Source organism: Tupaia chinensis, unplaced genomic scaffold (assembly GCF_000334495.1).
Source record: "Tupaia chinensis unplaced genomic scaffold, TupChi_1.0 Scaffold000542_1, whole genome shotgun sequence".
Taxonomy (NCBI): Eukaryota; Metazoa; Chordata; class Mammalia; order Scandentia; family Tupaiidae; genus Tupaia; species Tupaia belangeri.
In genome coordinates this window covers 236,412-245,537 of record NW_006160055.1, presented here as the reverse complement: position 1 = coordinate 245,537, position 9,126 = coordinate 236,412, and the positions used below count along the sequence as shown (strand labels likewise).

General features: G+C 59.7%; 3 protein-coding genes across 4 annotated transcripts in view; 2 read left to right on the top strand and 1 right to left on the bottom strand.

Moving 5' to 3' along the window:
- The first annotated feature begins 810 nt into the window (after nt 1–810).
- Nucleotides 811–4,139, top strand: GPBAR1 (G protein-coupled bile acid receptor 1). Its single transcript, XM_027775311.1, has 2 exons — nt 811–1,008; nt 2,961–4,139. Exon 2 carries the CDS (start codon nt 3,006–3,008, stop codon nt 3,996–3,998), a length of 993 nt encoding a protein of 330 aa, XP_027631112.1. The 5' UTR covers nt 811–1,008; nt 2,961–3,005; the 3' UTR covers nt 3,999–4,139.
- A 237-nt stretch (nt 4,140–4,376) lies between these two features.
- Nucleotides 4,377–9,112, bottom strand: AAMP (angio associated migratory cell protein). 2 transcript variants are annotated; one of them, XM_006157431.3, is made up of 11 exons: nt 8,927–9,112; nt 8,336–8,494; nt 7,564–7,683; nt 6,936–7,075; nt 6,572–6,716; nt 6,201–6,284; nt 6,004–6,119; nt 5,751–5,854; nt 5,532–5,622; nt 5,258–5,412; nt 4,377–4,854 (listed from the first exon to the last, which is right to left on the bottom strand). In XM_006157431.3, the coding sequence occupies exons 1-11, from the start codon at nt 9,045–9,047 to the stop codon at nt 4,779–4,781; spliced, it is 1,311 nt and encodes a 436-aa protein (XP_006157493.1). In that variant the 5' UTR covers nt 9,048–9,112; the 3' UTR covers nt 4,377–4,778. The 2 variants fall into 2 exon arrangements, with proteins under 2 accessions (XP_006157493.1, XP_006157494.1); XM_006157432.3 differs by having other exon boundaries at nt 8,336–8,491.
- Nucleotides 8,514–9,126, top strand: part of PNKD (PNKD metallo-beta-lactamase domain containing) — a 103,656-nt gene continuing 103,043 nt past the window's right edge. Inside the window, exon 1 of the mRNA XM_014591210.2 lies at nt 8,514–8,532. The gene's annotated coding sequence lies outside the window, so the exon portion shown is untranslated. The remainder of the gene's footprint in view (nt 8,533–9,126) is intronic.

Here is a 9,126-nt window from a genome sequence, read left to right as displayed (position 1 = left end):
TATCCGAGTTCACACTGCTACAGACAAGATCCCAGCCAGCTCTGTGACTCCCAACTCGCTCCTCTGAGGAGGGAGAGCCATTACTGTTTAGTCGCAGCCCTGGATCTAATAATATCACGACCTGGGGGCGGGACGGGGCATAGCTCAATATGTTAGCCCACCGGGTGCCCTACAACACCAGGGGGAGGTTCTTGCTCCCCTTTTACAGTGGCATACAGGCCCAGTGCTGGCTGTCCAAGGTCACAGCCCCAGAGCCAGTGGTACCTCCTCCTAGAGGCCGCTCAGCAAGTCATTAAGGTGTGGCCTAGTCCAGAGGTAGGGAGGCAAGGCTGGCCTAACAAGCTGACAGGCAACAGGCGATGGACGGGGGCCGCGCAGGCCCTCACGCCGAAACACCCCTCACTACCACCATCTCACACGCACCACACACCCTTCAGCAGACGGGCTACGGTGGAGCTGCCTGTGCTGTGAGCTGCCACCACTCTAGGGGTTCGAGGCCCGTCTGACATAGTAAATGTACTAGCTGAGCCAGGAAGTGGGGCCGGGGGCAGGGGACGAAATCATCATTATTCATGAACTGGAATTTCTCAGGTTAGCTGGGCAATAGCAGGCCGAGAAGGTCCAAGCTGGAGTGGCCGAGGTGGGGAGCCACCCCCTGGGTGGCAAGGTGTGGCCAGGGCCAGGGCTGCAGGCACTAGTACAGGATAGGGGGAGTGAGCCTGCAGGAGGAAGGTGGCTGCTGGCTCAGGCTGGGCTGGTTCCCACCCACCAGGGCGGGGCTGGGGCTGAGTCCCAGCCCCTGAGCTTCTCCATCCCTCCAGGAACCCAGGCGGGTCAGAGCCAGGGCAGGCCAGCCAGGCGGACCCACTGTCCCCACGGAGGGGTGGCACCATGCAGTCTCTGGCTAGAATACCAGGCTTGGCCTAGAGCCCAACGGGGCTGGCTGCAGGACCTCGCTAACACTCAAGAGGGCCCAGGCTGGGTGGCCGCACCTGTCTGCAGCAGCATGTGAGCATCTACTCCCCCCGCCTGTCCCCTCGCAGTCCCTGGGCCACAACCTGAAGAGGCCATGCGCCCAGCCTGGGCCACCTGACCCTATGGGGTGTGCAGGTCTCAGCCAGTGCCCCAGCAGGACACACCTGGGGCTACTCAGGGGGTGGCAGAGTGGAGGGAATCACTCCACCAGAGCAAGCTCCAGCGAGGTTTGGCCTCACGGACCCCCGAGTCTCACAGGGTTTATAGTCGGTGGTGTGGGAGAAAGAGGAACAGAAACCAGAGGGCCGCTGGAGAAGGAGCGATATCTGGGCGGCGGCAGTGGAGGAGACTGGGGGAGAGGAAATGGCTGAGGGGAGGAGAGAGGCAGCAGAGATACAGTCAGAGGCCTTGTCTGGTCCGTGGGTTGGGGGGAGCCTGGGAAGGGAAGGGGAGCCCCTCCCCCAGCCCAAGGTGGCCACAGGCCCTGAACCCCTGCCTGGAGGAGGGGGAGGTAGGAATCCTTTCCTATTGACTCTGATCCCAGCAACCGCTGCTCCCCTGTTGACAGAAGCTGGAGTTCTCACAGCACTCAGGACCCCTCCCCCGACCCTAGGATGTGGCCACTGGATGAGACAGGGGAGCAAAAGGAAGGGGAAGGACAGGGACAGATAGGAGCCATGCAGAGGCAGGCCCAGCCTGCCAGCTCCTCCACCCACTCCTCTGGGCTCAGCTTCAGCCCCCCGAAGTGTGGGGGTCCTCTCCTGCCACTAGCATCTCCACAGTCACTGCCAAGCACCCCCTCCCCCTGCTCCTCCTCTCCTCCCTGCAGTTCCCAGGAAGGGCACTGTTGCTAGCGAGGAGCGGACAGGACAACAGGACGAGTCAAGTTTATGGGCTGGAAGTCCTACCCGAGGCTGCTCAGTGAGCCGTGATGGGCTACAAGGGCAGGTGCGGGGAGGGGACGCAGGGGACCTGGCCCTGAGGAGCCCCTCACCTGATCACTGCCTAGAAGGCCACAACCCACCAGCCAGCCCCTATCCGGTCTCGGGGCTCCCTTGGCAGCCTCGCCAGGGGAGAAGCGGGGGAACGCTCTGCGACTGGGTGGGTCCACCCTGCAGTCTAAACAGATAACAGACATGGGCGAAGCTGGCTGGCAGGGGCCACGCCGTCAGGACTCAGCTCCAGCTGGTTGCTACCAAACGAGGACACTTCAAAAACTTCATGGAAAGACAGAATTAAAGTACAAGTTTATTTTGGTGCAAGAATTTTTTAATTTTTAAATCTATTTTTAAATCTCAAAATTATTACTACTTTTTTTTTAAAGGTTTTTGCTAGAGAGCACATGTGCTCACCCAAGAGAGGGACCAGACAGAGAGAGGGAAAGTGAGGAATCACCTCCCAGAGTAGACAGCCAGGCCGCAATCCCTTCTCCTCCATTCCCCCATGAGCACGCATGCACACACGCATGGTGTGACCATCAAGCTCCCAGGTCCGGCACTTGAACCGTGGTCAGCCAGGTAGGGATCCAGTGCCTGAACCACACCACCTGCTGACCCCTAAATCTCAACATTTTTAATATGCCATTCCTATAAACTTTATGAAAACGCATGCGTGCAAGGTGAACACTTCCGGAACAGGGCTGCAGCCTGCGGTGATCGCCTTCCCCAGCCCTCCAGTGATCCCAGGTGCCCAGCATGTTTTCAGGTCGAACCCAGGGTCCAAACTTAAGGTTGGCTTCCAGCCTTGCAGAGTACTTGTGGAAGTGGCTGGGCCCCGTGAACTTTTTGAAGACGTCTTAAATGTGTTGCCAGACCTTATTTTTCAAGAGAAACCAAAAATGGAACCTTTATATGAATTTTTACTTGGTAGTTGAGAAAATATGTGTATTAGCAAACAGGACATGACCTCTAACCCACAGGTCTGCAACCCCGAGATCCACATGTAGTCACCCCTCCTAACTCTGGCCTCCCCCATCCTCTATCCAGGCACGCCGACTGCTGTCTCAAGCCTCCTCTGTCCCGAGGCCAGAAATGACACCCAATGGCACCTGGGAGGTGCCCAGCCCCATTCCCACGGGGACCCTGGGGCTCTCCCTGGCCCTGGCAAGCCTCATCGTCGCTGCCAACCTGTTCCTGGCCCTGGGCATCGTCTGGGACCGGCACCTGCGCACCCCTCCTGCCGGCTGCTTCTTCCTGAGCCTGCTGCTGGCTGGGCTGCTCACAGGGTTGGCTCTGCCCATGCTGCCAGGGCTATGGAGCCAGAGCCGCCGGGGCTACTGGTCCTGCCTCCTCCTCTACTTGGCTCCCAACTTCTCCTTCCTCTCCCTGTTGGCCAACCTCCTGCTGGTGCACGGGGAGCGCTACATAGCAGTGCTGCGGCCTCTGCGGCCCCAGGGTAGCACTCGGCTGGCCCTGCTCCTCACCTGGGCTGGCCCCTTGCTCTTTGCCAGCCTGCCTGCTCTGGGGTGGAACCACTGGACGCCTGGTGCCAACTGCAGCTCCCAGACTGTCTTCCCAGCCCCGTATCTCTACCTCGAAGTCTACGGGCTCCTGCTACCTGCCGTGGGTGCTGCTGCCCTCCTCTCTGCCCGTCTGTTGGCTGCTGCCCACCGCCAGCTGCAGGAAATCCGCCGGTTGGAGCGGGCAGTGTGCCGCGACGCGCCCTCAGCACTAGCCCGGGCCCTTACCTGGAGGCAGGCCAGGGCACAGGCTGGGGCCACGCTGCTGTTCGGGCTGTGCTGGGGGCCCTATGTGGCCACCCTGCTCCTGTCAGTCCTGGCCTATGAGCAGCGACCCCCGCTGGGGCCTGGGACTCTGCTGTCCCTCCTCTCCCTGGGCAGTGCCAGCGCAGCAGCCGTACCTGTGGCCATGGGGCTAGGGGATCAGCGAGACACAGCCCCCTGGAGGGCAGCCGCTCGCAAGTGGCTGCGGGCACTGAGGGGAAGAGCCTCCTGGGGCAGTCCGGGCCCCAGCACCGCCTACCACACCAGCAGCCAAAGCAGTGTCCACCTGGACTTGAACTAGGGGGAGGGCTGCTGCGGACTCCCAGCAGACGCATCATCCATCTCAGCCACTAAGTCCCTCTGCATCATCCCCCACATCTCAGGATGAGACACCCTGCTCCTCAGACCCACCCTGAGTGAATAAAGCTCTGGTTTGTGGTTATCTCGTCCGTATCTCAGCCAGGGAGACGCAGGTGGGCCAACCACAGAAAGAACCTACAGCTGGCTGCGTACCAAGGGAGATTCTGACCCTAGAGAGGCGTATAATTGTCAGTGCAAACAAACCACCACTTCGGAGAGGGGAGCCGACCCAATCTGACGTCCAGATTTGGGGGGCCTCACCCTACCACAGCTCTCCCTCCTTCCTCTTTGCACCCAGCCACCACAAAATCTGCAGACACTCTCTGGGAAGTATATTTTATTTACATTTTTAAAATCTGTAACTAGTATCTCTTCCTCCTTTCCATCCCCAGAGACTTGGGAAGGGAAAGAACGGGAACCTCAAAGACCTACTCCCCACATACAAATACGCACCCCATGGCTCACACCAGCAAATGAAAGTGAAAGAGAACGAGGTCTGACCCCACCAAGGACCCGCCAGGCCCGAGCAAGGGGGATGGGAGGGAGGGCCCGCGGGGTGGGTCTCTAAAGAGGAAAGGACAGAGAAGGGGCAAGTCAGCGGAAAGGTTGGATAGTAGTCCGAACCCCTCCCTCCTCCTCCCTCTGCACCCTACCGCCTCTGCTGGTGGGGGGAGGGTCTCCCTGCACCCACTCTGCACCACACGCAGAGCAGCTACAGCCCCTAACGGTCAGGTCTCTGGACACAAAATACTTTTGCTTTGTGGTCTCCTGATGTGGTCACCACCAGGGAGGCATCTCTGCGGACAGAAAGCAGGAGGTGAAGGGACTGGGGGACCCGGGACCCAGCCCCAAGCCCACTCCCCAGGTGGGCTCCAGCACACACTCTACACCAGCTCCCCAGTGCCGAGCATGGCGCCAAGCAGGCCAAGTGAGGCGATGTGCCGCAGCAGTGGAGGGGGACTGTCTGCCACACACCCAATTGGGTCAGGGGCTCTAGGTAAGTCACTGTCACCAGGCGGGGTACAGGGAGGGTCAAGGCTATTACTCAGGCCTCCCAGCACCTGCTTCAGAGGCCGCCATCATGCCCCATGCCCCAGCTCCCTTGGGAGTCCCACTCAACAGCCCAAAGACCCTGTGTCCCTCACGTGCTAATTCCACCTTCCCAACACACCGCAGCCCCAGCCTGCCTGATTCACTTACTTGCTGAGGGCGAAATCCAGGATCTCTGCTGTGTGGCCCCGGTAGTCAGTGAGCAGGCGGCCAGTACGGGCGTCCCAGAGACGAACAATGCCATCCAGGCTGCAGGTGTAGACCACGGCGGTGCCCGCCTCCCACAGCAGCTGCACGATGCCTGACTGCCAGGTACAAAAGAGGCAGGACCAGGTCAGGGAGGGAAGGCCATGGGGAAGGAGCCAGGCCTGGGCTTCCCCTCGGCCATGGCATAGCCCGCAGGCTGCAGCTCCAGCTGCCCTACCTGGTGCTGACACTGGTGCCTGAGCGTCTGTGTAGACAGGTCATAGATGGCCAAGGTCCCATCCAGGTAACCAACAGCTGCTAGAGGCATCCTGGGCAAACAGGAGCACCAGGGAGGTTCACACTGGGCCGGGCCCTCCCTGCGGCCCACCAGGCCCCTCCCACAGGCCGCGTGCCCCAGACCCTCCATCCGCAGGTCAAGGCCTTGGCTGCCACTCACACACTGCAGAAACCCAAGGACTCCACTGAATTGGACTCGCTCTCCTCCCCTTCTCCCAGGTTAGGCTGGGAGGCCACAGTCTCGGGCCTGAAAACACCTACCACCTGTGGGAAAGAGGAACGCTCAGAAAGGAGATGGAATCTCAGCACCCCGACAGAGAGGGGAGGAGAAAGCGCAGTGAGAGGAGGGAGAGGAACAAGAGGAAGGGTAGAAAACCCAGAAATCAGAGCCAAGCGGCTCCAGGCCCACTCACCTTGCCGGTGGTAGCACTGACCAGCTTGGCCTGGCAATCCACAGAGCCAGTTAGGATCAGGCTGCCATCCTGATTGGTGGCGACACAGGTCAGGGGGCCCTGGTGACCCTCAGTCCCTAAGGAGCAGGGGGTCAAGGTTCATCCTGTCCCTCCTCTGGCTCTGCCCCGGGTTCTCAGCCCCCTCCTCACCCTGATACCTTTCAGCACGTGGATGGGGGTGCCCTGCTTCAGGTCCCAGACCCTGATGGTGCCATCTTCGTAGCCCACCACAGCTCTCTTCCCTGCAGGGCCAGCAGCACAGATGAAAGGAGAACAGAGAGCATGCTCATGAGCCAAGCAAGGGACCAGCGGTGGGGTGGGGCGGGGGTGAGAGCACAGACGCTGCCCAGGCTGCACAGAGGGGACCTAGTTTAGGGCAAAGGAAGTGCAGTAGACCTTGGGGTGGAGGTTGGCACTCCCAAGAGCAGGCCTCACAGTCTCCAGCTGTGGCCCGGGGGCACTATGGGGAGGCACATAGCCTGGTCCCACCCTCGGTGCCCAGGAAAGGACAGCGAGGGAGTGGTCTCACCATCCGGGAGGACTCGGCCGCAGGTGGCGGGGCAGTTGGGGCCCTGGAAAGTCTTGCAGTCACCATTTGGGACCTTCCACATCCAGGTGTTGCCGTCAGCTGTGCCCGCCAGGAGGACAGGTGCCCGAGGGTGCCACTCCATCCACTGGACAAATACAGGTCACAGGGAGGCCGGTCACACTAGCCCACCTAGGAGCCTGCCCCGGCCCCCTCCTGGAGCCTCTCTGCTTTTAGGGCATTTTCCAGGTAACAGGTAAGGACATGTCTGCAGTGCCCTGGGTACACTGCTCAGAGCAGGCTTGGTGCAGCAGAGGTCACCCTGGCCCCCCGCAGCTCTCACCCCCATCCAGTCTGATGATCTCACCTCCAGGTCCCCCGCTTCAAAGGACCAGACCTCCTCCTTGGTGTCTACCTGCCACACTTTCAACAGGCCACTCATGTCCCCTGTGGCCACCAGGGTGGAGTCGTGGCTGAAACCAGCACAAGTCACAGAATCTTTATGGCCTACAAAGCAAAGTGTGATATAAGAAAAAAAAAATAGGGTACCTAGTGCCTAGGGCACACACTCCTCTGGCCCACTGAAAGGACCGCTAGGGGAAAAAAAAGAGTAAGTTGCCCCCCAGCAGAACAGGCCAAACTCACTGCTGCCTCAGGTCTCCCCAAGAGATGCCTCTGGCCCTCCACTCAGTCCAGCACGGCCCAGGCCCCTTATATCTTCTCACTTCTATCTACTCTGCACCTCTGCTTGAAATCGTCACGTCCTTCCCTCTGCCCCATCACTCCCACATCGCTGCCTCCTCTTAGGACTCCCTTGGCAAATTCGTGCCCACCACTCTATACCCACAACAACTATGTGTCTCTGGGGCCTAGCACAGAGCTGGCGCAAAACTAAGGTCACCAGAGGGCTACTGGATGCACAACCACCACCGGTCAGTCCCTGAAGGTCTCCAAGGGAAGCCAGCCTCACACCCGCCTCTGCCCAAGCCCCTCACCTGCACACTCAAAGAGCAGCTCCCCATCGCTGAGCCGCCACACGAAGGCTTTGTCGTCTTCACCCCCCGTCACTGCCAAGGTATTGGTCTTGGGGTCCAGACTCACGCAAAACACAGATGCTGTTCAAGAGACAGGCCATGAGTCAGGGGACGAGGCTTCCACCTCAGGTTCCGCCTCTCAGAAATTTCAAGAAGTCCACTCCCTTTCACCCAAAGCAACATAAATACCCTTTTGGCTACAAATGATGCACGCAAGTTCTTCTAAGTTTCGAGCATCAGGTTGCTAGAGAAATGCTTCCCCACACTCACCAAGTGTCAAGTCCTTCTCCAGGACAGATCCCTACTACTGTGCTATTCCCCTCAGTACCCCCAGATGCCACCAATGAGAGGCGGGGACATGGGCCAGGCTTTAACTCAGCATGGATGCACCAGGCTGGGTACGAAGCAAAGACAGCATCCCGTCGTTGGTTTCTTAATAAGAACTAGTAACAAGAAGGTTAGGCACAATATGCCCAGAAAGGTACGGTGACCTCTAATTTACACTCAGGTGGCTTTCACTAACTTTCATCAAAGCTTTTCCAAAGAAAACTAAGACCCAAAGAGGCAAATAAGTGTCACACACTGGTAAGCACAAGTCAGAGCACTACAGCCCAAGTGTCCCAAATGACTCCAGGCGCCAGCTCACCTATCCCCGCCAGCACCTTACCCATCTGTGTCTCTTGCTGCTCCAATGCCCACCTGAACTACCTAAGGTGGGTCTCCTAAGACCTACCTGAGTGCAACGCAAAGGTGACCTCACTGTCGTCGGGGCCCTCCATGCTGCCGACCACCCCTTCCTGGGGTTCCAGAACCCAGCCTTCCTCATTGCCCTCTTCCTCCTCCTCCTCTTCCTCAAAGTCTACATCTTCCATCTCCTGGGCCAGGTCATCTGCTTTGGGGAGAAGGTTAAAAGATGGGGCTGGAGAGGCGGTAAGAGGGATGTGGACAAGCTGGGTGGCCTGAGGTGGGGGTGGGCCACAGAGTAAGGAAGGGGAGGTAGACAGGTGCGGAGTGGGGATGTGTGGGTCGAGAATGAGGCGAGGTCTCAGGCCCAGGGTTGGGCCGGCGACCGTGTGGGAAGGGAGGACCGAGGGGATGACGGGAAGGGGGTGTGTGAGGGGAAGGGCCATCGGAGGCGTCAGGGGACACCCTCCCTCCCCCGGGCAGGCCTGAGAACTAAGTGTGCGGGTGGAGGACGAGGCAGGGAGAAGGTTGCGGGTAGGAATGACCAGTGGAGCGAGCAGGGCAGGAGAGAAAGAGGAAGGGGTCAGAGGCCAGGGGTGAGAGCCTCCTGCCCCATGGCCTGAAGAGCCGCAGTTCTCACCCGGGTCCGGCGGACCGGGATCCAGTTCTACCACCTCGATAATTTCTTCATCACCATGGAAGCTCAGAGTCTCCAGTGGGGGGGTGTCAGCGGCAGCCCCGCTTTCCGATTCGGACTCCATGCGGCGCAAGCGGCCGATCCACTTCTCTGGGCCCAAACGCCTCCCAGAGTCAGCTCTGCGCGACGACGCGGGACTCGGG